Below are 25,695 nucleotides of genomic sequence, written 5' to 3' on the forward strand. Positions count from 1 at the left end.
ATTAAGATAACATGACATTATTCGAAACAATCGTAACATCAATTTTATAGCAGAAGACAATGCTGGAGTGTGGGCAACAGATTGGTTATTTTGAACCTACTTTTGAAGTCCTTGGAAAACCTAATTTCTTATCTTAGTAACAAATCGTTGCCCTTTATTTTAAACATACAAATTATGGCAGGGATTACGTGAATTATTGAAATAGATAAGTAATCTGATGACGCCTCTTCCGACCACGTCAGTAAACGTCTTTTGTTCTATCGTTACTAGGCACACTATGTGGACCATTATCAAGAATAGGTAATGTTCTTAAGGCTTGGAGCGTTTTGCGTTACCTCGACCCCCGTGCATTAATTTTAACCGGCTTCAAAAAAAAGGAGGAGGTTCTCAAGTCGGCACAATATCACAATCCACAGACTTGCAGACATCGTCTTCAAGTGCCATGTCTCTTTGTATAGAAATGGTTGGGTACGTAAAACTTACTTGTTCACCAAAACGAAGTCATATTTGATTCCTTTGAGGGCTGTGAGGAAGTCTCGCAAAGCCAGTACGGGTGCGGGCCACGGAAGGGCTGGTACAGTGACCCCGGAGTACGTATATGTGATCCCAGGGTCCCCGTAAGCGACTTGTTGTCGTGGCAAAGGGTATACCTTGCCAAAAACTCTAAAAACAGAAGGTCTCATACTGATCTGCACATATCTGCTATGGATAATTAATTTTTTTTAAAGTACTAAAAGTCGTTTAGTGGTTGTGAAATATTTATATAGATCATCCATGTAAATGTAAGTATATCAATGCTTTAGATCGGGTACCTACATAAATATTTGGGGCATTACGCATATCGACAGAGAGCATCAAACGATATGTGACAGTCGGTCAAACTGCAAGCCCCAAGTAAAAGTGCCTTTACCTAAGTTTCTCATCAATATCATTAATTTTTAGTGTATCCTACGTACTTTATTCTAGATAAGTCTCCAGTGAAATACTCCAACGTCCTTTCGAGTTCCTGTAATAAATCATTCGCAATAGCACGGGGAATAGGTACAGCATATTCTAAATCAAGTCCCTCCTGTTTAATGGATTTCCAATTCACTACATTCACGTCGATTCCTTTTAGTTTTTCCATCCCTACAACAATAATTAAGTTGAGTAGTTTATAGTGTACAAGACAGGGCAACACTCATTTGACATGTTTTTTGTTATGATTTTCTATAGTCTTTGGTTTTATATTTGTTTACAAATTGTTGTGTCGAGTTTCACAGTTGTGGTGCGAAGCCTAGAACTGAATGTAAAGGAACTAATAATAGAACAAAGATATACTGAAGGATAATTTTGTAGTTACTCACCAAGGTATAATAAAATCCACAACAGAAACAGTTTCTTTGTTGACACTTGACAGTCTACTCTTTGATATTTGAGGTTATAACTACGATGTTGCCAGATATATTTAAATTACATCTTAAAATAATGGCAGAGAAACTAAGGGATCGTTCACACCAAACGTATTGTCCGCCGCTGACTGTGAGTATACTCACTGTCTGCCCCAGTGTGAACGTCGACTCAATCTGCAGTACGCGTACTCACCAAGCCGACAATAGGCTATAGCGTACGATGCGCTACATGTGTGAACAAAAGAATAGGCTCTTGTAGGTTCACACTAGATGCGTACGCTGAGCGGCTGACTATTCTACACATAAAAGGGCTCAGTATTTGAAGTTGCTCGTAGTATTTTATAAACGATAAAACTAGCGTAATTTATTTTTTTCAAATCAGACGTTTTACTGATATTTCAATTAAATGATGCGCATTCAGATAGTTGCCATTTGCGATTTTACGTGCTGTACCGAGGAGCGGCGGTGCGTACGCGGCGGAGCGGCGCTATTCGGCAACTGCGTCCGCGTAGCCAATCCGCGTCCGCCGTGCATAGTCGCGTAGTAAAATAATCGGCCACTGAGAGTCAGCTACAACAGACGACGTAACAGCGTATAGTCGGTTCGGTGTGAACGACAATTTCAATATATATGGAAAAGCAATAAACTGCGTAACGCGCGCTCACAGTCAGCGGCCGACAATACGTTTGGTCTGAACGATGCCTTAAATTCTGAGGGTACTTAGAAAAATTACAAAATAAAAATACCGGATAAAAAATATAAATAATTTTACTCTCAAAATATATAACATCCAAAAGCAAAACATCTACAAAATCATGCGCTCAATAATGGTGGTCTGGGCAAGCTGAGTCTGGGGGTAGTACTGGTTAACATATTTCTATTATTCTGCAAGAACTTTTGAAATGCTTCTGAGCCCGTTAAGAAACCTTGTCCTGTTGTTGGATAATCCATACCACCAAAGCGAGCTTTCAGACGTTGAGATCTTGCTCTACCGTCATTTAGAATAGTTCTTGAACTGAAAATGATAAACATGAAAGTAGATAATATTTCTAAAACGTTTTCCCGGGAAACGTAACAAAAACAAAACATACTTTTTGAAATCCAATAAACAGTCCTTGTCGTAATAAACAGAATACTGTCTAATTCTTCTGATGGTATCACCATCGTCTAAGTCTGACTCGTAATCATATTCGTACAACTTTTCTATCAGACCATCTTTATCTTTGACAGTCCAGACGTATTCCCCTGGCAGGCCCTTCAGTTTGGGAGCGTCCGTTACCAAGGGCACCAGGATATCGTCTTGGACGATTTCGGCAAACCGCGGGTTGGCACATGGAGGCCAACTGGTAGAACTAGCTTTAGCGTCGAGGCTCTCGGTTAGCTGCCAGTTATTATCGGTGTCCACAGCCCGCGATCGAGACTTGTTCTTGAACTTCTGAATCTCTGCGCCTATATCTGAATTTAACAAGTTATCGGTCGTCCTTACAATAAATCGACTGCAAAACGCTTTGAGTTGATTGTTTTTGGATTTGTACACTTCGTTCATCAGCTCCAACAAATTTTTCTCGACTTCCTCCTTTTCTTTCATGAGTTTCTTAATCCGAGATTTTAGAAATGAGTTTTCTTGATGAGTGACTAAATATAATTGTTGGAAACTAACATATCTCGACCTATTTTCTTTTATTAGCTTCTGTGTGTTTTCAATGTGCCTCACGAGTCTGTTTTTGGCCATATTCTCCAACTCATATTGCATTCTAATATTTTTATTTTCATGGATAGCTGAGATTAAAAGTTGACCTAAGTTTTTTCTCTCCTCGCCAATTTCCTGTAATTTTTTTAGTAGCATAATATTTATCCTTGGCTTTTCTGTTACCTTCCACATGAGCGAAGCACGTAACTTATCCCATAATCTCAACACCTCCGTGTTCATGAACACATACAATATTGTACTATATTCTAAACACAATTCGTACAATCTGATCAGGATTAGATTTATATATTCTTGTGTCCTCTCAATGACAGCGTTTGCGTTTATTTTGGAAATTTTCTTCTTTGTGTACAACGCAATTTCATTTTTCTTGTTGTACAGAGACACCATCAGGGCACCAGCCATGAACATGACACACGGCAGGTAGGCCGCACCGCGGTGTTTGTCGCGTATGTTCTTGAAATAAATGTCTCGCTGCAACTCCACAGCGCGGACTACTGGCGTCGCATTCCTCGTCAAAACCTGGTTTAAAATCTGGTTCCGGTGGCAACCTAAAACATGTTAAGCTACAGCCATCTTGTTCAAACAACATCTATACCTACTTTTAATCTTTATCTAAACGAGGTTTAATTTTTAAGAAGATCAACTCACCCTCCCGTTTGATTGGTAAATTGCTATTGACAATTATATCAATGCAGCACATGGCTATCCACATGGCGACAGTCAAACCAAAAAGCCACTTGAATGCTATATACATTTTGAAAAACTGACGTTATTTAGATAAAATCTAATTATTTTACATGTAATAACTTTTGACACTCCCACTGATGTTGAACCGTAAATTTATAATAGCCTACCGAAAACATAGTTTGCATTCTATAAAACTAGTGACAATGTATAATGATGACATTTTCACGGAAAGTATTACGTTGACACTTTTATTTTTATTTTAGCAAACAGTATTTCTGTGGCCCGAAATAGGTCAAACGCTTGAATCTATGGGCCTTTATTCATATTTTTTACAATACAAGGTAACATTAGGCCAGTTTTTTTGAAAACGGGAAAGAAATACCGAAGGTACGATATCTAGGCAGCCGTAGATGATGATCGACGGCTGCCTGCCTGTCTTTCCTGATAACCGAGTTCTTAACCGTCAACTATGGCGGAATACGTCAAGTTTTGTTTTGAGTTCCTAATACAAACGGTCTGAAAAGGTTTGAAATAATAAACGACCTATCGACCTATCTATAGATGACTCTGCGTTAAGTGTTTACAGCTAGTTTATGAGGCATTGTATGCTTGAATCTCATTATGCCTACCAACTTAACTCATTAGCTACAGATACTCGATGCCACAAGAGAAATATTAACGGGTAGTATGGCCCCGCACTGCAATTAATTAAGGCGCTGTTCATTTCCAGCTCCCACACTCGTCCGCAAGTCATAAGCGACGCGCCGCAACGCGCGGGAGCGCCCAACGCTGCGCCTTGGCATAGAGTTTTGTAAGATGACGTTACAGTACCGCTCGAGCACTACACTGCACCATCAATGCCTTTGAAACAATGAGTGATGATGAACTAGCCTATCAGGTGGAATGAGCCTGTTAAGTTAGACATTACACCGAATCTCGCCTGGTTAGATAGGATACAATTTGGTATGGCGGTTGAATTTGTCGAACTCATCACAGTATTGATTATCTGTAAGTTTGATGAAATAGACAATTACCTAAATACACATTTTGAAATCCTTTTACATAAATTATTATATAATTCTGAATAATATAGAACTAATATAGAACTAATATAGAACTTCGTGGAATGCCTACTGGCAGCTGCCAGATTTTATTAGCAATGTTATTAAAAGTGTGTTAAATTGATTCTATTGTTAAATTATAAGAATGATGGCATGAGGCATGAGTGCATTGCTGTGCAATTTTAGTAATTATCCTGAAATATCTACATAAACTCAATTAATATTACCCAAGGTTGCTTACCAAAAAGAAGAATTTTCTACAATGTTTTCAGATGCTCATTAAAAATCATTAATTTTGAACTCCCTTTTATTAGTTAAAAATAAACATTCTTAATGTCCAAACAATTGCTCTAAGTATAAAAACGTTACTAATTCCTATCTTTAAATCTAAATAATTTCATTAGTTTCACTCTTATTGCTAGGCCTAGTAGTGCAAAGTTTTTTTTGTACCATTCACTATTGTAGTTGAGGTGCAGTTTCCAATTTTTGTCTAGGAAAGCTTTGTAAAACACGCTCATTTCATCCGCGGTTAAGTTCTGTTTATCTGCTGGCATATTATTCTTCACATACTCCTCTCTTTCCTGGAATTTAAAAATAAAAACAATTTAATCAGAATACCTAATTTTCAAACCTGTCACGATACTAAAAATTATAAGCAGTTATAATAAACCTCATCGCTTTTCCCGCTATCAACTAAATACTTGTTTTCAAATGTCTATTCTTAAAGTTATGTAACTCCTTATCTAGAGTAAATTTTGAAAAATAATGATGTTATTGTTAAACTTTTGACCTCAAAAAGTGGCATGTGTATATTGATAAAGAATGATAGGCAAAACGGGCAGACAATTTTTGATGTGGAAGGTCAAATTATATGATTATGAGGTCAAAATGTAGCTTACCTACAACAATAATGAAATTTAATTAATAATTAATTTCCTATTCTGTTACAGAGGCACATCTAAGTGTAGAAATAAACTTCAGCAAAATAATAGGCATAGTTTAAAAAAAAAATCGTATAGCTTAGGTAGTTATAGTTATATATTTTTTAAAAGAGTTTTTAGTTAGGTTTAAGGGAAAACTTAAAATCTCTTGAAAAAAATAAAACTTTTGTAAAAAGAAACCATCCATAAGCAAAATGAGTTGCTTCTGTTGAGGTAATATTTGAATATACCTAGTTCTTAAACCGAAATTGCTCAAGCTTTACCTGATTTCCGTTTGTTATCATAATGGATGTATTAACCATAATATTATGAAATAACATTAAATGGTATTTGTAAGCAAATAACGTCCACACGACACTAGCAAGCATAGCACAACTGGTTCAAATAAATACCTGATAAAATCTGGAATTGTGTTTCTCCCAAAATTTCTGGTTCCAATCCTGTACCTCTGTTCTCATTTCTCGATATCTTTTTTCTAATTCAGTTTCGTTGGGTGGTATTCTAAATATGACTCGCCTGAGATTGGACACAGGATCGGGGGGTCCTACCATATCGGTGCTGATTCTCCTCGGATTTGGAGGCTGAATAGACTTCGTTTCCTGCGTGGTACTCGCATTTCTCGGCACTAGCAGGTAGCGTTTGTGCCTTTGCAACTTAACAACTCTATTCGATATCATCTTTTTTTAAATATATTTATTGAATTGCGTATTATCACATTTTATGAACACTCCAAAGTGGAAACAAACCAACAACAGAACAGAGCCAGTGATCCAAAATCCAAATATATTCGTCGCGGAGTCTGTCAAATTGACAAAGTCAAAATCAGCTGTAAGTAGTGTTGCCAACATAATTTTAACGAATCCCTAAGATTAATGAAGGACTCCACAATACGTAGATCAAGAAACATTTATTTTTCTAAATCTACTCGAAAATAAAACAATGTAAGTATATAAACGAAGGATTACATTTTAAACAAAGGAGTACATAAGGAAGTGTAAGGAAGTTCAAGAGTTTACTCTTAAGAGAGTATAAAACGGTCTCTCTGCGGTGGTGGCTACGTCTGACCGGGAGAAATGGCACTTGGCAGCATTATATTATCTGAAAGGGTTGTTTGGTCAGGAAAAATCTTGGTCGCTTCAACATCGCTGACTTGTTTTTACATTCCCCTTTCCATATGATCATATTTGATGAATACGCGGATCGTATCGTCACAAGTAAATTAGCACGATTGTAAGCGTGCTCATATGGCCACTACGGTAAATGCGCCACTGCCCGCAAAACAATTTAAACTTGTTCAACACTGCCGACTCCACCAAGAAGTTTAAATTGTATATTAGATGCTGTGACTAAAGAGGTGCTATAAAAACTGTCCCTATAACGATATCACGTTTCGTTTTGACCAATCAAAAGATTGAATAACGTATTTTCAAAAAACTTGTGCAGCAATGCAACGACTGCTACAATGTTCCACATAAACTGACATTTGCAATGTGTTGAACAACCCAAAATTCAAAATTCTTTGTGATTTGCGTCAATTCCATGTTTCCCTGACGAAATTAACAGTTGCTCTATTATGTAAAAGCCGAAATGCTCACAATATTCAAAAAGGTACTTTTTACTGTACTATTTTGATAATTTGATATTACGTTATGGGAAAAATAGACCCTAACGACAAAAGTACAGTGACAACTTTGCGTATGTGTTTTGCCGATGCCGGAGTAAAAGGAGGTAATTAAATTACTTTAAAAAGCATTAGTACAACATGCTTTTTATTGCCATCATGAAGTTCCTATCTTCCAGCTCCATCCTCAGATCAGTTCAACAGTACCATATTAAAGTAGTCATATTAGAACTACACTCTGCTGCCTATTTTCAAGACGCTACAATCTTTGGAAGTTTTTTTTTACGATTTCAAATCATAGTTAAATGAGGTCGACCTAATAAAAGCATGTGTCTAAGTAATATCTCTACTAACTAATGGTCTGATTTGAAAAATTATTTCATGCCAGATAGCCCATTTATCGAGGCTGGCTATAGGCTACTTTTTATCACACATCATTACATATCATTCATTTGAAAGAAATAAAAACATCTGACCTGTTGAATCTGTAATTCATAGAATATAGTCCGGTAATTTATTTGAACAAACATGATTTTACAGGTGCGGGTGCCCTCATCGGTACTCTGGCTTCAATGTTTTTCATGGCTCGAAAGCGATGGCCTATCATAGTTGGCTTAGGTATCGGCATGGGATTTTCATGGGCCAACTGCCAGTAAGCAATAAATCATAAAAAACAATAATTTATTTACGTAGATGTCATTAAGTTCAAGTAGTCAATATCTTAGAACTAGGTACCTTTTAGTCGACTTTGTAGGTATCTCATTGTAAGTTTATGTAGTTTATGTAGCAAGTATGTAGGTACCAATAGTCGCACCTAATCTGAATCAATATGACACGATTACGTCTGGAAGATGTTACTTTCAGAATATTTATTTTTTATGAACCCTTTTCTTAATTTAGAGCGTCCTTCCTTTTTTTGAACTTCTGTAATGTAGGTAAAATAAGTATACAGAATAATGTTCAAACCAATGCAAACTAGATGACCTAGCCACTGACTGCCTTACCAAGGTGTATTGTGTTGCCTAGGCCATCTGAAAGGAAGTCAGATAGGCAGTCGCTCCATGCAAAACTTGCTTAACTGTATTCGGTTAGACTAGAAGCCGATGCCGATATAGTTGGGTAGAGGCTAGTCAAAATATGATGACTGACTTATCTTTGATCACGTTGATACCACAGTCGCAGGTGAATGTGAAAGGGTTATTATTTATAAAACTGTTATTTTTAAGTTCATTTAAACGTACTTGTGTTTAAAAATGTTCATAAAACTTTATTTATCATGCATACTTTATAAAGTACTTCTCTCTATAAAAATGGCCACTTATTACTAGAAACTTTATATTTTTGGTAGTTTGAATTTTCTGCTTTGGTAATATTACCCACCGGTGACGGCATGATAGGGCTAACTGACATAAATGAATCATGACAGTGACAATAACATCTGTGACGTTGTCATTAATTTCCGACCATTTTCCGTGTGCTATAAATTTTCACAGCCGAATTATGTAAAAGCCACAAAAATTGCAATAATTATCTTTTTTCTGTGAATGTTACAAAAAGCGAGAGCCGAACCCTAAGCACTTTTTAAGTATTTGGAATCGCGGTTAAATCTGTGCAAAGAACCTACACAATGGCCAAAGACCCTGCAGCGGCGAAAAGTCCCGAAGATGAATACAGGAGGAAATTGGACATGTGCATCACTGATACCATCGTAAAAGGAGGTGAATGATGTTATTTGTGAATTACATTTTGTTGCTATTAGAAGGTTTGCTGTCGACATCACACTCGACCAGTCATCCGTCGTGAAGGTCGTCAGAAACGATTCTTACAATAGTCGAATTGAAGAATAAGGCTGGAGAGACAGTGATTTAACGAGTACTTACATTTCCCTTTCATAATTTCTGGCAGCCGATAAGAAGCAAATCACACAATGCATCTTAACACCTTGAAAATAATGTGATCACATTCTTATCAGAATAAAAAATGGTTTTCTCTATAGAGGCGTTGTTTTTACACTAAATATGTGTTTGGTGTTACAGGTGGTGGAGTCTTGCTGGGTTCTTTGGTATCAATGTTACTAATTAAAAGACGGTGGCCAATCACAACAGGATTAGGCGTAGGCATGGGTATTGCATTTGCCAACTGTCAGTTCGCTCTAAATCCTGAAAAAGATGGTTTATAAACATTAGCATGTAGGGTCTACAGTTGTCAGGTAGGTAGCAATGTACTTAGAAATGTTATATGTATCTACCGTTTGCTGCATTTCCTCATATAGAATCAAGTCATATAATTAAGTATTAAGTAGTTATACTATAGCTACTATACCATTGTATTAAAATACTCTCAAAATGATTTAAATTCTCTATGTGATTGCATTACAAAATAACTAAATATGTAAACAATTGAATTACAGATGGACGTGGTGTACAAGACGATCACATGAATGAAATAAGGTATGGTTGCTTCTTTGTTTGAATGTTATTTTTTACTTAAAAAATAAAAATAATGTTATAACAACAAATCTAGTATTTAAGTAATATACCTTTTGTATCATTAATTATTTTTGGTTTCAGCCGTGAAATGCATACAACAAAGGCTTACTGAGATTGGTAGCAAGTTGAGTACTTATTTCAACCACTTGCTTTGTACCACAATCACCTGACATCTACATAGACTGGATAATTATAATGAAATAGATGCAGTTACTTTATTCAGCAGTTTTATTCATTCGGAATGACCTTTTTAATCAAGTTCTTGCACACTAATAGCAGAAATCTACCAAAGGGCCATCGTACAAAGCCATGGAAACATAAAAACCTTCAAGAAAAGAATGCTCCTTTTTATAAAGCCTGACCATACGGCAAGTGTCCATAGGCGGCAATAATCGCTCCATTTACTCCTCACATAAAAATGTTCTAGAATCACTGGTCCGATCAGAAAAAATGTTTTAGCCTCTTAGTTATCAAAAAATTGCAAAAGTGGGTGAAAATTATAAAAAAAATGTAAGTAAGTACCCAGCGAACTTTGCGAAAACGCATTTTCACAAAAATCATCTGTATAACGGAAGAATTTTCCCTCATTAAATGTTCAAAAAAATACAATAGCATATTGTTTTAATGTCTTCAGGTATGTTTAAGTTCTTACAATGCATCATTTGAAGTGTTACAAAGTATGGTATTCATTGTTATGCAAATATACGCGTTATTCAATACAAGTATTTAATTTAGTACTAAATAGCCCTTTACATGATTCTATTCAATATCTTACGATAGTTGTTGCATTATGAAAATGTTAATATTTTCACGCCAGAACTTCTGAACCCCACTGAGCATGATAATCAGTCTTACCAAGGGCTATTGGGTTGCCACGGCAACTGGGTCAACTGGGCATATCGGCAGTTGATCCGTGTATTAATCTGGCTGATACTCGGACCCCGAAGTATCGAGTTATACTTGTGTTCTATGCAAAATAAACGATTTGATTTGAAGACGACGCCAACATAGGACAAGGCTAGGCAGATAATGATTTCCATTTGCTATACTTTGTATATGACGACCTCTATGGCGCAATGGTCACCAAGCCGGACTGCCGAATCTGAGGTCCCGGGTTCGATTCCCGGTTCGGTCGACATTTGTGTGATGAGCATGCTTGTTGATCGTGGTCTGGGTGTTACAATATGTATTTATAAATATGTATATGTGTAACTATATGTAGTTTATCAGTTGTGTTAGCACCCATAACACAAGTTAATTAATAACTTACCATGGGGCTAACCAACCGTGTGTGAAAAGGTGTCCCGACATTATTTTATTTTTTTATATGTGTAAATAAGATCATTTCTGGAAACTGAAATGAAACAATAAAATAAAGAACAATATTTTATTCATTTATTGTACAAATCGATACTGGAATTAAGATAAAGGATAGATTTAGTGTATCTTAACAATAAAAATAATTTAAATACAACAATAATTATAGTTTAGTATGAATAGACAAGCTTTACTAACAACCCATATACAGACACCCAACGTGGTGATAATTATATAACTATAAAACATGGCAACACAGGTTAAACAGCGGTTGAGACTCGTGGTACGCGAATGCAAAGTCGAAGCTTAGCATAATCAACCTTATATTCATTATGTAAAGTTCAAATTCGGTAGTCTCTCATAGGAAATACTTGTTCTTTATTATGACAATTAGAGGTACAATTTGCTATGTGAAATACCGGGTATATTGACGACTAGATTCGTCTCCGCGTCATTAGAACGAATCCTTATTTTATGAGAGAAATAAAGCAAGATCGATCAAGTAAAAATTTAACAAGTGCAATCATAACAACAATGAATGCCTAAATACAAATGATTTTAAAGTTGAAATAACATGCAATCAACGTTATTGCTCCACTTTTAACACTTTTTGGTGAAATATTGATCGATAGTCGATTATAAATTGAAGTTGCGTATGAAACAAGCAACAAACAGTTACGTCTTCAAAGCCCCACCAATAAACAACATCAAACAGATACAATGTTAACATTCACATAATTACACAGTGTGTTAGATTTATACAATTTGTCTTTTCATTTATCAAACAATTTCATTTAGTGAAAAATGCACTTTATTTTACTACCATTAGGGATCAAAACCAAGAGATTACTTAACTAATAAATTGTCATGCTCAAACAAGTACAGATGAAGATAGAACATTAATAGATATACTCAAAATACTTAACTGTAAACGTAGTCATAGTCAAAATACATTAGTATACGAACACGGGCAACGGACAAAAATACGCAATCATTTAAATAGACATAATTATTTTATACATATCGACACATTATTATATCATTCCGATTTGAACACAATCGTAAATACCTTACGAAATAAAATACTCTTTCGACCGCAACTGGCGTTCAATATATAAATAACTATGGCGACATCCGACAACTATAATATTTAGCTAAATTATAAAATAACATTTGGTAATATATTTGACTAGTATAACTTTCGGGACAACCGATTTCACTCGCAGGAACATAAACAAGATTTAAATTGAAATATAAACAAGTTAAGACTACAATAACTATCTGAACACTAATACAATATAGCGATTTGTCTAGCAATTCCCAAAAATAAGAAGTCTGTTTCTTAGACCAAGTCTTGTATGTTAAAACACTCGTTTATTGAGCTGTACTGTAGATACGTAAAATGCAGCTCTCATCTCCGTAGACTTTGCATCGGTAGTAGGTACTTATATGTATGCGCAGAGTTGCATACCTACATGTATGTATAATATAGCGTATGATTTAAATATTTGGCAGTATGGATATACAAAGGAGTTACCTATTTTCAAAAGGAATATATTGCAGTGCAATGTAATTTCTTCACATATCAAAACTTGGTCTAAGAAAGGTTTTTAAAATGTAATTGAAATTACGAAGACCTCGATTCCCTGCATCATAATAATATTGTTCTCTAGCTCTCAACAGGCGATATTATGAAGCTCAATCAAACGTTACTAGGTAGAATGTATAAAGATTTAAAAACGTGTAAAGTAGCGATTACGTGTCGCCATAGATACCGATTTCTATTGCCATCTTTGAATGTTTGGTCCACGTTCTTTCACCTTCAAACAGGATTCTGGGAAGTTAATTGTATAGTAGAAATGTTAAGAACCTTCTGTAGCGTTACTTGCTGCGGCGTCACTCAAAAAAACTAGTAAAAATAAGGCGCTATATCGTATACAGGCATAACAACTGTTCCAGTTGCTTAGGGTGCATCTTCATGGTGCAAGTAGCTTGCGCATGTTGAGGCACATGCGCAGGTTACATGCATTAAAAACGTGCGGGTCCAAAGAGAAATACCCACCCGCGTAGTCTTGTCACTTGTCACTTGCGCATGTTAACTTGCTCCAGCTACATGCACCGTGTAGACGCACCCTTAGCTACTGATTTCTGAATGCGACAGTGATAAACTTGTATTGGTTATAATAGCAATAGAGATCGCAGTCTAAGGCGACACGTAATGACACAGTGTTTATCATTAACGAGGTGCAGTGCCGTAATACTGTCCTTACTTTATTGTACTCTAGACTAGTTATTGTGATATCGTGAAGACAAACTGCTAATTTACAGCTAGATTCATTTATTTATATAAAAGTGTTAATATTTGTTTGGTTTATCATACTCTTTCTTTGAACGGGGACTGGCGTTATTTGAGTCATGTAAGTTGTATCAGGTTTCATGCAAAAATGTTTTATAATCATTAAAAACAAACATACATACTAAAAAGTTTCCATATCGAATTTAAATAAAATAATAAGACGACTCATAAAAAATCCTTCAACATAAAAAGAAAAATACCTAAAACCGGTCCCCGTACGTTCAAAAATCAACACCTGAGCTAAAACTAATCTAATACCTATATAGTAGGGATTCAGTTCGCCTACTTACCCAACATAGGCACTAATACAATTTGGCCTAGACTTTGAACACACTTCATCATAACAAGAGCTATGTTTGGACCATTCATCAGAAACCTATTGTAAGAATATCTAAGGTAAACCATCAGTACGTTACTGTAGGATTATAATTAATAGGCTTTATCAGTATAAAGTAAGTGAATGATTTTCAAAACATTCGATCAGAAAAGGATGAAACATTTCAGGTATCGATCGGTGAAGCGAAAAATTTTTCATCGCGTGTTCGTTAAACCGATTTTCAGACGAGCCCTTATCAATAGAAGTGTTCCCAAAGCGATTTGATCAGTATTACATTTTGTTCGAGTATTGAACGAGTGTATCGTTCAACGAGGTTTTCACGTCACGAGAAAGCAAGATAACCCAACAATATCCAGTCATTTTCAACTGTCCGAGTCATACGTAATCATACGTCTAGCACTTACGTACTTAATTTAAAAGTTAATCTATAATATTCATATTATTCCGTCATCAAAGTACGCTTCGGAACAGTCGTCGCTCTAGCCGTGGGTCTCAGCTCTAAGGCAAACCGTTACGAATAACTATCACACTTATTTATAATCTATGGTCGAAAACGGCAATAACCGGGCAGTATATTTTCTTAACAACGATCAAATAAATACGAGAAATCATTTTTATTAACACAAGTGTTTGAAATAACCGTTTAGACGTTACTGGGAATAAGTTCTTTATTTGCAACAAAAAATCTTTCAAAACATTTAAGACTATGGAAAACAACATCAACTTTTAAAAAAGGAAGCCCACATGGATTTGTTGAACAATAAATTAATTTAAACATTATAATATTTGTGACATTTCAATAACACCTGAAAAGCAGTACCAACCTTATAAAAAACAATTTGTTTTCAAATTCCCAGTGACGGCTAACGGTGTCCATGCATAGAAACAAAACTGAGTGGTTCAGTGGCTCGTGGCTCACTTGGTGGTCATGTCGGGCCAGTAGTTGATGTAGTAGCGGTGGGTGCTGCCCTCGAACAAACGGTCCAGCCAGTTCTCCAGACCGTCTAGAAGATTCTCTGTGGAATAGAGATGGGAGAGAGTTTAAAAAGGGAAAATAATAAGTAGTAAGTAGTAAAGTAATAAGTAGGACTCGGCGTCCTGTTAGCTGATTATCGGCTACGGCGGCTGATCTTATATTTGGACATCTGCATTTGCGCAGATACAGGTGCACTCTTTATTTCTTCACTCATAGCCCGATGGGACACGACCGGAGCCAGATCAGTCGCAGGACCAACATTAAGGACAATAGAAGTCAATCGAGGGTCGGTACTGTCATAAAATGTTACAGTAAGTAAGCGATGCTCCAGAATCTTGAAAAAACGTGTGTGTTTGTGTATGTTTTTGTGTGGATGTGTATGTATGTGTGTGTGTATGTCGTGTAGTGTGATGTGTGTGTGTGTGTATATACCTTGCATGAGCACGGGCGGGTCGGGCGCGTCGTCGCTGGAGGAGTCGGGCTCGGTGTGGAAGCCGATGAAGGCGCCCGCCTCCGGGTCCCGCGCGCCGCCGCCCAGCGTGCGGGTCATGCGGCTCATGCGCTGGAATATAATATACAATCATTGCAAAAAATCTAATATCGTGGCAAGTATGAGTACGACACTGGAGCGATGCGGCAATTGCGCGGGTAAACGTGTGCACGCGACAAGACCAGTGGCCAACTTACCAATTTACCAACTGCATACCTATTGAAATCTTAAACGACACCAGTATAGTTCAGTGCGAAGCCACGATCGACTGGATTTATAATCGATAAATTCGCGATTGGTTCTGAAGAGCTGTATAATGAACGTATGTATATTCTGAAATGATAATGTGCAGTATAGACGAGTACTGACCTTGTGCGGCTTGGTGCACTCGGGATGCTTGGCGTGGTAGATGCAGAAGTACTTGCGGTGCGGGTTGAGCGCCAGCACGGTGCCGACGCAGTTGCGCGCGTTGAGGCGCAGCTCGGCGCCGCCCAGCGACAGCTGCAGCACGCGCGCGAACCAGCCCGCGTGCCGCGACACGCACAGGTACGCGAACACGAGCGTCTTGTTCCTACAGGTATACATACACGTGTCAATATCGTGGAATTTAGTACATAATCTAAGCTCCCGTTTCAGGCTTTAGATCATAGGTAACTTTTTATCCGAGTCCGGGAAGTGATACTCTCGGAACACGGATGAAGCGAGTATCATCATCATCATCAGCCTATCGCAGTCCACTGCTGGACATAGGCCTCTCCAAGTGCACGCCACTGAGATCGATTTTCGGCTTCGAAGCGAGTATAGTGCCCTATAAATCTAGAATGATAATCTTCTTTAACTTCTACATCAAATAAAAGAAGCACAAAGTCAGCTTTAGTCGGTTATTTAGAAACACTGTCTAGAGGAACATGATATCTTTCAAAATAATTTCGAGATAGAAATCTATAAACTTATAACCTTTTATTTTCATAAAAGTAACAGAGAAAACGATAAAATTGACACCTAGAATTAAAGTAATAAAAAAATTGGATACCTACCAAATTATATGTATAATGTATGTACTTCTAAGTCTGATACTTACTTGCGATAAGGCCACACAATTTTATGGAACTTTGACAGCAGTTGCACGCGACTCTGCATATCCACCAGCAACACGATAGTTCGACAACCGGGCTTCAACAACCTACAAAAACAAAATTTCATTGGACACATCCGCCAAGCATTTTCTCAACCAAAGGTAGGTCGGTTTTCAGTCTTACCGGCCGCAGCAGTTTTACATAAAGCGACTTTCTCATCCTAAGCACATAAAACATAGCAGTTACCACAAAACCCCCTTATTGTCGTAGTGCGTCATAATGGGGGTTATTATTTTGGCTCATATGCTCAAATATCTGTCAATTGACATGTAAAAGTAGTACAACATAGACCACATTTTATTCAGGTATGGGGTTTAATTCCCTCGGAAATGGTATTTAAATTTAAGTTCTACTTAAAAGGACACTTTTATATGTCCTAATTTATGCTATGTAATCTATTATGTACCAGTGTCTGCTCAAAATTTGCATACCGTTTGATATGCATGCATGTAATTTAACCGAAACACCTGTACCTAATATCGTGTTTCTGCAAATAAAGATTCGTATTCTTCTTATTCTATTCTTAAGTGTGACTGAAAAATAAGGTCTTTAAAATTGGGTGTCTTTTCATTATTCTACCATATAACTCTTACCTGACAAGTCCGTTGTACTTCTCAGCTCGTAACTCGTGCAGTCTGAGCTCGGAGCTCGGTTCGTTGTTGTTCTTCTTAGCGGCGCAGTTCTGTTTCTTCCTTTCTTCTTTCTGACGCTGTACTGACTCTTCTTCTACGCGACTGCAGACAAGAGTGTCTTTAATTATTTTGCGTAATGCAAAGACGTCTTAACGGACGGGCGAATTCGTCCCACTCTACAAAATTTATCCATGACATAATTTTTTCTAAAGTTTCGTCAGAACTCGCGAAACAACAGTAGATCGCAAGAAGTTCGCGCGCATTAGTGACTTGACTTCCCGAAGGTGGCAGACATCGTGAATCGCGGCGCGTAGAGTTATGAATTCGTTGGGAGGATGGCCAAATGTTTGATTTTTGTCCATGTAGGTGGACTCCCACTACACACTGCACATACATGAGGTACGCCATGAGGTACCCGGCGGCGAGCACGAGCGCGACGGTGGCGAGCACGGAGAGCGCGGAGATGGCGCGCTGCGTGCGGAGCGCGGCCGCCGCCCGCTCCGTCCACTCGCACACCTTCAGCACCGCCCTCCACACTGTGCCCAGCGCCGCCTCATCCAGCAGCTCCTGACATGACAATGTCTTGCGTGAAAATCTTGCAGTAATGGCAAAGTCTACATCATTGTCAAAGTCTTGCAGTAATGGCAAAGTCTCATCATTGTCAAAGTCTTGCAGTAATGGCAATGTCTCATCATTGTCAAAGTCTTGCAGTAATGGCAAAGTCTCATCATTGTCAAAGTCTTGCAGTAATGGCAATGTCTCATCATTGTCAAAGTTTTGCAGTAATGGCAATGTCTCATCATTGTCAAAGTTTTGCAGTAATGGCAAAGTCTCATCATTGTCAAAGTTTTGCAGTAATGGCAAAGTCTCATCATTGTCAAAGTTTTGCAGTAATGGCAAAGTCTTGCATCAATGTCAAACTTTTGCATTTATGTCAAAGTCTTGCATCAATGTCAAACTTTTGCAGTAATGTCAAAGTCTGGCATCAATGTCAAAGTTTTGCAGTAATGTCAAAGCCTTGCAGGAATGTAAAGTCTTGCATCAATGTCAAAGTCTTGCATCCATGTCAAAGTCTTGCATCCATGTCAAAGTCTTGCAGTCTTGCATTAAGGCCAAAGATTGCTTGAATGTCAAAGTCTAAGTTTTGCATTTTAGTCAAAGTCTTGTCAAATAAAAAAAAAACAGTGTCAAATTCTTGCATTAATGACCAAGTCTTGCATTAAAGTCTAAGTCTGCACTAAACCACATTAAGCTTCGAGGATCACGTGCCCCGCCTGTTCAAATGGCGTACATTACGTCACGACATAAATCGAATATTTTTTCGACAATGCAGCAATGAGTAAAGCAACTTTTTACACACTGAAGTGTGTATGATGTATGTATGCATTGGTAGTATGTATTAGGTGTAAATAATTAATGTGAGTAGTAGTAATAAATCAGATCGATCTACAAACGGACGTGTCACTTCGCCCATTACCACAACATCTCAACACATTTACGTTGATCACCACATTATTTCCTATCAAAAAACGTCTCTAAAATAATAAAACTCACCTGCACATGAGCTTCATACGCCATAACCTCTGTAGGTTTCAATAACCTCTTAATCAGCTGATCCAAGGCCCTCTTAGTCTCATTCAAGCGTTCATGGTACTTCAACACTTCGTCCCTAAGCGCCGGGTCAGATGGGAAGTGGTCAGTTGTGCAGTGGGCATGGTTGCAACTGGGCCAGGTTTCATTGAGCCACTCGTATTGGATGCGAGTGGCTTCGCGACGCCAGATTATGACGATGCGGTGTTCCATTTCTGATATGTCGCTGCCTGTTTGGGGAATGTTATTTTCTGTTGTAATAAGCATCTCCTATGTATTAATAAGCGTGGGTGTCTTCTATATTGAAAATATTAAAGACTGAAAATAATATGGTAATGTGCTATAATATTTATATCTTCCAAAAGAAATATGTTATTTATCGTACAGACTACTGAACGGGTCGCTATACTTTGCGTATCATTTGCGGAAATTATTTACTGGTTGTTTAAATTTTTCTTCGTTCCACTGTGGTTAAGTCTAGGTCTTAGGGGTCTCAGCCTCTCGAATACAGGTCAGAAAAGAATCTTAATATTTTTACGGCTTCACTTATTATATGCAAACCCTTTCAGGATAAGGCCTTGCCCTTCACATAGGTTTAAGTAGGTAATCAACTCACCCGATCCATTAGCAAGCGCATGTACAAAGGCCGGCTGTTTATGCGCATACACGTACGCGTAATGCAGCCTCTCTGGCGGAGCCCTCGCCAGCTGTCTCAGTGCGTGACGTGCGGCGGCCGCGGCCGGGGACCCCGCGCCGCAGACCAGCACGCAGCATAGACGACGCCGGGCTGCCCGCCATTCGACTGGGCATACGCTTTCTAATACGCTCTGGGGAAGATTTATTGAAATGTTGATAGAAATAAAAACAGACTCTGAAAGTATACATGAAATGGACGTAAAATCACGTTTTTTATATGGACTTTTTCTAGATTTCTGCGTTAATTGTTGTAGCGGAAAAAAGAACCATTATCTGTGAAAATTCTTTAGACGTTCATACCAACATACCTGGTGACCTATTTAATCCTTTGTTTCTGAAGGGTTAAATTATTTTAGGTAAAATCTATTAATCCCTAAAATCAATTAAAATTGTTTTTTTTTTCTAAATTAATCCAGAGTGATTGAATCCGTACAATTAAGCGTAAACGCTTAAACAATAAATAGTTCAGATTGAAAATCAATGACCTCATGGTTTGCTATTGCCATATAAAGTCTACGAGGGAATCGCGTTTTTATAGCTCATAAAATATAATGTCAATTGATCAATGATGTCAAGTACCCAATTACGGTCACGAAGGTCAATCTGGACTCAGGATTCAAAATACATAGAATAAAAAGGTCAAGGTAGGGCGACAATATAAATTGAACCATCAAAGATAAATTTGAAAACTTCTACTCAACTTGATAATTTTCTGATTCAAAAAATCCCGTGCTTTCAACAAATACACTAAAGTGCCTATTTTAAACGAGTTGCATGTGCAAACTTATTCTCGTCTGGCTTCTGTACTTTTTGAGGTCATGAAGATGTTCCGAATATGCAAAAAAGGGTTAGGGTATTGGCGAAAATAACTTATCTAATAAAATTCTAGCAACATTTTTGGTGTAGTTGCTGCAAATAGCTGAACCCTCACCTGTGAAGACAGCCTGGGCAGGGTGAGCATCTGATTAGCCTCGATGAGCTGGTGCAGCGTCTGCGTGGGTATCTCCGTGGTGCTGACAGTGGCTGCGGGCTCCACGCTGTCCTCCTTCAGCAGCACCATCGTGTCGATGTGGCGCTGCACCTTGTAGCGGACCCTTACTTACCTACTTATTTCCCTTCTTGTTATCAAGTTGCTGAACCCTCACCTGAGAAGACAGCCTGGGCAGGGTGAGCATCTGGTTAGCCTCGATGAGCTGGTGCAGCGTCTGCGTGGGTATCTCCGTGGTGCTGACAGTGGCTGCGGGCTCCACGCTGTCCTCCTTCAGCAGCACCATGGTGTCGATGTGGCGCTGCACCTTGTAGCGGGCCGTCACGTTCGAAGTGTCGCGGGACCGCATGTCTACGAAACTGGAGGAACATTGAAGTGGTTAGAAGGATTTTTTATAAACTGGCTTGCACGAGCTGTTCACCACCGTCTAATGGGAGCGTCTCTGCGCACCCGAATAAACATTATCCGATGAATGTGGGCTGGCCAAGACCATTATAGTTGACACTCATTGGGGAAGGCCTACTTTCAGTAGCGAATGGTAATAGGATGATATGATGAATCCTTTTCAAATAGAGTAGTTAACTAGGTCAAATAAAAGTAGATCCATATTCATTAATTAAAGCATCTTAGAACAATGTAACATTAATTTATCGTAGTGATGGACACATTGATTTCGTTTTTTTTTTATCAGCTCACCAGTTTGCATTTATAATCAAAAATTTCATAGGATTTTTTTTCGCAGTTCTTTAAAAGTGTTTAGTTTAACTAGTTATATACTAGCATATTGAGCTAAACTCACCCAAAGTTCATGAAAAGTATTGAATTTGACCAGTTCTGCCTAAAAAGTTGTGACCCAAACTAACTTACCCAAAAGCAACTCTATCTCTATAGTGGAATGCAGTGATGAGGTATCTGAGGCGGATGGTCTGGCGCTCCTCGAAGATCAGCGCCTTGACCTTGTTGTCCTCGAAGTCCGACACGAAGCCGTCCACGTTGTTGTCGCCGATCGCGTTCACCAACTTGTATGGGAACTTCCAACGCATGAACTCTATGGACAAAGAGATAAGGTTCAACATAGTACAATTTTCGAAGTTTCTTATTCACTGAAATATACTTTGACAACTGTGAACTTTTTTGGAAACTGTTTTTGCAGCATTTATTTATCCTAACGAAAACATATAAGAGCAGTGAAGAGCAACTGCTCGGCAACTACATTTAAAATGCTGAAGTGGCGATTATAACCACAGATTATAAAAATAACAGTTCAATTTTAATCTTTAAAAAACTTACGTAAAATAATAGTCATTACTAAAATAAACACCATCACTCACCCAATATTTTAGGCAGCGACGACAACCCCTCCTTATACAGATAAATATGTTTATCCAACACGAAGGTCAAGCAAGGCACTCCATGCACCCCCACCCTCCTCGCCAGGCTGGCCTCGTGGCCCGCGTGCACGGTTGCCATGGTAACGCCTAACGGCTGTAAGGCCTCGACCAGACGGCGCCAGGCCGCGGCTGATCGCACGCAGTCGAAACACCAGTCAGTGTAGAATAGGACTAATGCTGGAGTGTGTATGCTTTTCTCTACTATGTTGTTTTCGAAGTGGCTGGAAAGATAAAGGTAATTTTATTAAGTAGGTTTTTTTGCTGGTGTCTAGTATAATTAGGGCTGCCATCTCGAATTTTGCCAAACCCGGACAAACATTAAAAAAAACCGGACATTTGGCGTAAATCGCATTTTTCCCCCGAACGAGTACGATTTTTTTTAAACAAAATAACACCTAATTTGTAATCCATTTACTATTAACATATACTTAAATTCGATGAGGTGCTTCCTTACATGAAAAGTGTCCGGGTTTTCCGGGACACTTCTTGAAACCCCGCCCGGACGGCCCCCGGACGGCCACCAAACGAGGGCAAATCCGGGGAAACCCGGACGGATGGTAGCCCTAAGTATAATGATGATTATAGAGCGGGTTAAAGAGTTGAGCGTTTCGACTTAGTAGTCGTAATTGTATTTTCCGTTGAAATACGCTGGCGTGTCTGAGATCGCTTATTCTTCAAATGTTAAGTTAAAGGTCTACTTTTAAGAGGTCCAAAAAGTCCGCTAAAAGTAGTCCGTCAACAGAGAGTTATGTTCTACAAAAGATTAATTTGATTATATCTTAGCTTACTCACCGTGCAGTTACAGAAAGTTTGTGAAACAATGTTATGTCTTGGTCCTGTGTTCGGAAATGTGTGCCGAAGAATTCTTCAAACGGATCGTTACTGAAACAAATGAAACCTTATTTTTATCCAATAGTCAGTGCCGAATTAGGCGCGCAGGGCTTCTGACTAGACAATCAAGAGTTATTAAAGAAAAAATCGGTCACACTTTAGCTGCGCTGTAGGCCCTACGCCATAGAGAGGTCCGCGGACGCAGACGATGCCCATTTTTTTTTTGTTTAATTCAGGGAAATCAGCCAGTCATTGTCACTCACTTTGTAAAAGTAATGACTAATATGTAGAAAGATATGTTTATCTCTCGTTTGGTCAATCCGGATGCAGTGGAATTCTACTGGGATGCATCACAAAATCCTCAAATTCTTAATACTATAAAGAACTAAAAAGAACTATAAAGTACGTGTTTGCAATCGAAATAGTTTAATACTTGTGTATGGCAGTTTTAGAATTTTACATCTTTCATATATTCACAATTTCAGCATATAAACTGAGGGAGGTATTTCGTATGTATGCATTCATCGGAATATGCTATTATATATTGAGAGGGCCGAGAATTGAGATAAGTACAATCCAATGCTGAGAATAAACTCCATGCTTGTAAAACTATTTCTAGCTTCATTACTTTGCAAAGCTCGGAAGCTATAGGTACCGATTTTACGAGCAGTGCAGCACGCAAGTATAAACGATAAATTATCATAGTATGAGTCACACTTCTGAAGATTAAACTTGGAATAATAATATAGGTTCAATTCTGATTCGTGACCATTTTGGATGGACTTATTTCCTTTGTTGTGAGAGCTTGCAATCAGTTCAGAAAAAAGATTTAAAAAAATTTATATTCCAAGGTGTCATATGGTTTTATGTGATACAGAAATTAGTTTTAAAAATCCCTCCTCTATTGGAGACCTGTACAATCTTCTGAATCTTAAACTTTGGTTTTTGGTTACATTTTAAATATTGGTTAGAAAAAAATTGTAGCATAATATAATAAAACATGTTCCTATACTGAATTCTCCTCTGATATTGACTTTATGAATTCTTTGGGGAAATAAGAAATAACAGAGTCAACAGTGCTACTGATACAATTTAAAATTTTACCTCCTTCTTTCTAGCTCTTTCTATCTTCAATGAGTTAGACTTTTCCTAAATATATTGTTTTCTATTTATGTGTATGCCCACATATTTCAGTTGTTTTATTTCTCAGAACAGAGTATTAAATAAACATGTGTGCAAGATTGCAAGAGTTATTAGTTTTGCTGAAAAACTGATGTTACACATCACAGATAAATACTACAGGAATTGCAACAGCTGGATTGTGTTGCCTGGATTGCTGACTACATCTCTACATACTTTAGGTTCTTGTTATTTGAATGACACCATAGAAAATTCAAATCTACACAATTCTATATGGTTACTGTAACTGTATAGATGTTTCAAAATCAAATTGTTTTTATTTCAAATAGGCCTTTGCAGGCTCTTATGAAATATCAAATTAATTGCACGGTTCCAAACAGTTGGTCTCATGGAGAAGAGCCGGCAAGAAACTCCATTGTTTGTTTGTCATGCAAAAACTCCTGGATGTATTTTGATAACATTTGGCAACATTTAGGCTGCTTTTTATCCAAATATGGGTCAGTGGGAAGTATCCAATTCTCTCAAGAAGCAGGAGTTGCACAGATGCAAGTTAGTATTCATATAAATGCTGATTCATATGAGAACCCTATTGATTAATATATATTATCTTTACCAAACAGATAAAGTGTTATTGGTATTCATAATATTTTTCATCTCACTTATCATAGTCCTGAGCAGAGTAATATAGAACCTCTTTTTAAAAATGCCCATCAGCACAATGGTTGCAGTTTAAAAACTCACCTAAATCTTGCATATTGACTGTAGTCGTGCCTTTGTTTGTATAGGTGGTCGTCTTCGTTCGTAATGCCGTAATTATCATACGCTTGTCGCCTCTCCGTGTCTGACAACAGCTCATATGCTTGTTTGATTTCAACAAAACGAGTTTCCGCATTTGGATCTTCATTTTTATCTGGATGCCTGTAATTTCAAATCAATTTAGAATAACCTATTTTGTGTGGTATGTATGATACATAATAAAATACTAATCAATATTAGATGACAGGCTAATACAAAGTTTTAACTGCATGGACAATCAATTTAGTACAAATTATTTAGTTTCAAAAGCTTTTTGTTTACCTTCTCAGCCCACATGCCAAAGAATATCGAATAATATGAAGTACATACACTAATTACTTAGGGTTTCAGTGTTTTACACATGTTTTAGTTAGCGTAAGCTTGTCTAAGCTAACTATAAATGACCAAGGTAACTGAAGAAACTCAAGAGCATCAATAATTCCTTACCATTCTTTAGCTAGTTGCCTGTAAGCTTTGCGTATTTCTGGTAGAGTAGCCTTTGGGTTTATACCCAGGATTTTGTAGGGGTCACCGATCTTCTGAGCAATCAGCAGCGGGCACAACGTGAGCATCAGCACCACCCACAGCCATCGCCCTCTCCAACCCTTGTATTTCCATTGCATATTACCAAACAGTTTCTATAACAACCCTTCTGAATAAAACCTTCGTGCTTTTCAAGAATAATCTCATAGCAAAATCCTGCACTCAGCAATGGAACGCATGACTGCTGTATGCGAATTTAACACGGAAAACTCAAAAACTGTTATCAGTCATTTGTCTTAAAATAGAACGGCTGAAAATTCGTGAAATTCTAAAATCTCACAAAAATTACAAAATGTCAATTGGGCCAGACCATAGCCAAATCTGTTGTTTTTCTGCGCAAATAGCAAAGACAAACATCTCAATAGTAATCAAAGAGATCAATACATTTTTATTAATTTATATAAGTTTTTCTTTATTTTTAAACAATTCAAATCGTTTTCAGGGTTAAATTATTCTCATGAATAAATAAATTGAATAATTTACTGTAATGATTAACACCGTTTTTGCATTCTTTGTATTTAAAATTCGCTACGGGCGCTAGCCCTTTGGTGTTTTTAACTGTCAAGTGTCAATGTC

The 25,695-nt window shown here is 37.7% G+C and overlaps 4 protein-coding genes across 4 annotated transcripts; 1 reads left to right on the forward strand and 3 right to left on the reverse strand.

The window, feature by feature from the left end:
• Positions 1 to 2,141: 2,141 nt before the first annotated feature.
• On the reverse strand, positions 2,142 to 4,795 carry LOC110374895 (uncharacterized). The gene is made up of 3 exons (XM_021332809.3): positions 3,751 to 4,795; positions 2,483 to 3,650; positions 2,142 to 2,406 (listed from the first exon to the last, which is right to left on the reverse strand). The coding sequence occupies exons 1-3, from the start codon at positions 3,854 to 3,856 to the stop codon at positions 2,205 to 2,207; spliced, it is 1,476 nt and encodes a 491-aa protein (XP_021188484.3). The 5' UTR covers positions 3,857 to 4,795; the 3' UTR covers positions 2,142 to 2,204.
• Positions 4,796 to 5,139: 344 nt separating this feature from the next.
• On the reverse strand, positions 5,140 to 6,588 carry LOC110374900 (COA8 family protein CG14806, mitochondrial). The gene is made up of 2 exons (XM_021332815.3): positions 6,184 to 6,588; positions 5,140 to 5,431 (listed from the first exon to the last, which is right to left on the reverse strand). The coding sequence occupies exons 1-2, from the start codon at positions 6,466 to 6,468 to the stop codon at positions 5,219 to 5,221; spliced, it is 498 nt and encodes a 165-aa protein (XP_021188490.2). The 5' UTR covers positions 6,469 to 6,588; the 3' UTR covers positions 5,140 to 5,218.
• A 2,256-nt stretch (positions 6,589 to 8,844) lies between these two features.
• LOC110374890 (MICOS complex subunit Mic10) lies at positions 8,845 to 10,119 on the forward strand. The gene is made up of 4 exons (XM_021332799.3): positions 8,845 to 9,130; positions 9,449 to 9,621; positions 9,823 to 9,862; positions 9,983 to 10,119. Exons 1-2 carry the CDS (start codon positions 9,040 to 9,042, stop codon positions 9,589 to 9,591), a joined length of 234 nt encoding a protein of 77 aa, XP_021188474.3. The 5' UTR covers positions 8,845 to 9,039; the 3' UTR covers positions 9,592 to 9,621; positions 9,823 to 9,862; positions 9,983 to 10,119.
• A 1,155-nt stretch (positions 10,120 to 11,274) lies between these two features.
• LOC110374864 (dnaJ homolog subfamily C member 16) lies at positions 11,275 to 25,449 on the reverse strand. Its single transcript, XM_064036353.1, has 14 exons — positions 25,024 to 25,449; positions 24,523 to 24,699; positions 22,603 to 22,692; positions 21,751 to 22,031; positions 21,287 to 21,467; positions 20,577 to 20,778; positions 19,352 to 19,562; positions 18,700 to 18,965; positions 17,540 to 17,712; positions 17,107 to 17,247; positions 16,459 to 16,560; positions 15,747 to 15,948; positions 15,320 to 15,449; positions 11,275 to 14,927 (listed from the first exon to the last, which is right to left on the reverse strand). The coding sequence occupies exons 1-14, from the start codon at positions 25,197 to 25,199 to the stop codon at positions 14,827 to 14,829; spliced, it is 2,433 nt and encodes an 810-aa protein (XP_063892423.1). The 5' UTR covers positions 25,200 to 25,449; the 3' UTR covers positions 11,275 to 14,826.
• Between the last annotated feature and the right edge of the window lie 246 nt (positions 25,450 to 25,695).

Source organism: Helicoverpa armigera, chromosome 9 (genome assembly GCF_030705265.1).
Source record: "Helicoverpa armigera isolate CAAS_96S chromosome 9, ASM3070526v1, whole genome shotgun sequence".
NCBI lineage: Eukaryota > Metazoa > Arthropoda > Insecta > Lepidoptera > Noctuidae > Helicoverpa > Helicoverpa armigera.

Excerpts from the sequence above, each read along its gene's own strand:
- LOC110374895 (XM_021332809.3), bottom strand. The coding sequence starts at position 3,856 with ATGTATATAGCATTCAAGTGGCTTTTTGGTTTGACTGTCGCCATGTGG. Across the intron at positions 3,651-3,750 it reads TTTACCAATCAAACGGGAGG|GTTGCCACCGGAACCAGATT; the intron begins GTGAGTTGATCT and ends AACATGTTTTAG. Across the intron at positions 2,407-2,482 it reads TGTTTATTGGATTTCAAAAA|TTCAAGAACTATTCTAAATG; the intron begins GTATGTTTTGTT and ends TATCATTTTCAG.
- LOC110374900 (XM_021332815.3), bottom strand. The coding sequence starts at position 6,468 with ATGATATCGAATAGAGTTGTTAAGTTGCAAAGGCACAAACGCTACCTG. Across the intron at positions 5,432-6,183 it reads ACAATTCCAGATTTTATCAG|GAAAGAGAGGAGTATGTGAA; the intron begins GTATTTATTTGA and ends TTTAAATTCCAG.
- LOC110374890 (XM_021332799.3), top strand. The coding sequence starts at position 9,040 with ATGGCCAAAGACCCTGCAGCGGCGAAAAGTCCCGAAGATGAATACAGG. Across the intron at positions 9,131-9,448 it reads TGATACCATCGTAAAAGGAG|GTGGTGGAGTCTTGCTGGGT; the intron begins GTGAATGATGTT and ends TTGGTGTTACAG.
- LOC110374864 (XM_064036353.1), bottom strand. The coding sequence starts at position 25,199 with ATGCAATGGAAATACAAGGGTTGGAGAGGGCGATGGCTGTGGGTGGTG. Across the intron at positions 17,248-17,539 it reads TACCTCATGGCGTACCTCAT|TCGCGTAGAAGAAGAGTCAG; the intron begins GTATGTGCAGTG and ends TCTTGTCTGCAG. Across the intron at positions 16,561-17,106 it reads AAGTACAACGGACTTGTCAG|GTTGTTGAAGCCCGGTTGTC; the intron begins GTAAGAGTTATA and ends TTGTTTTTGTAG.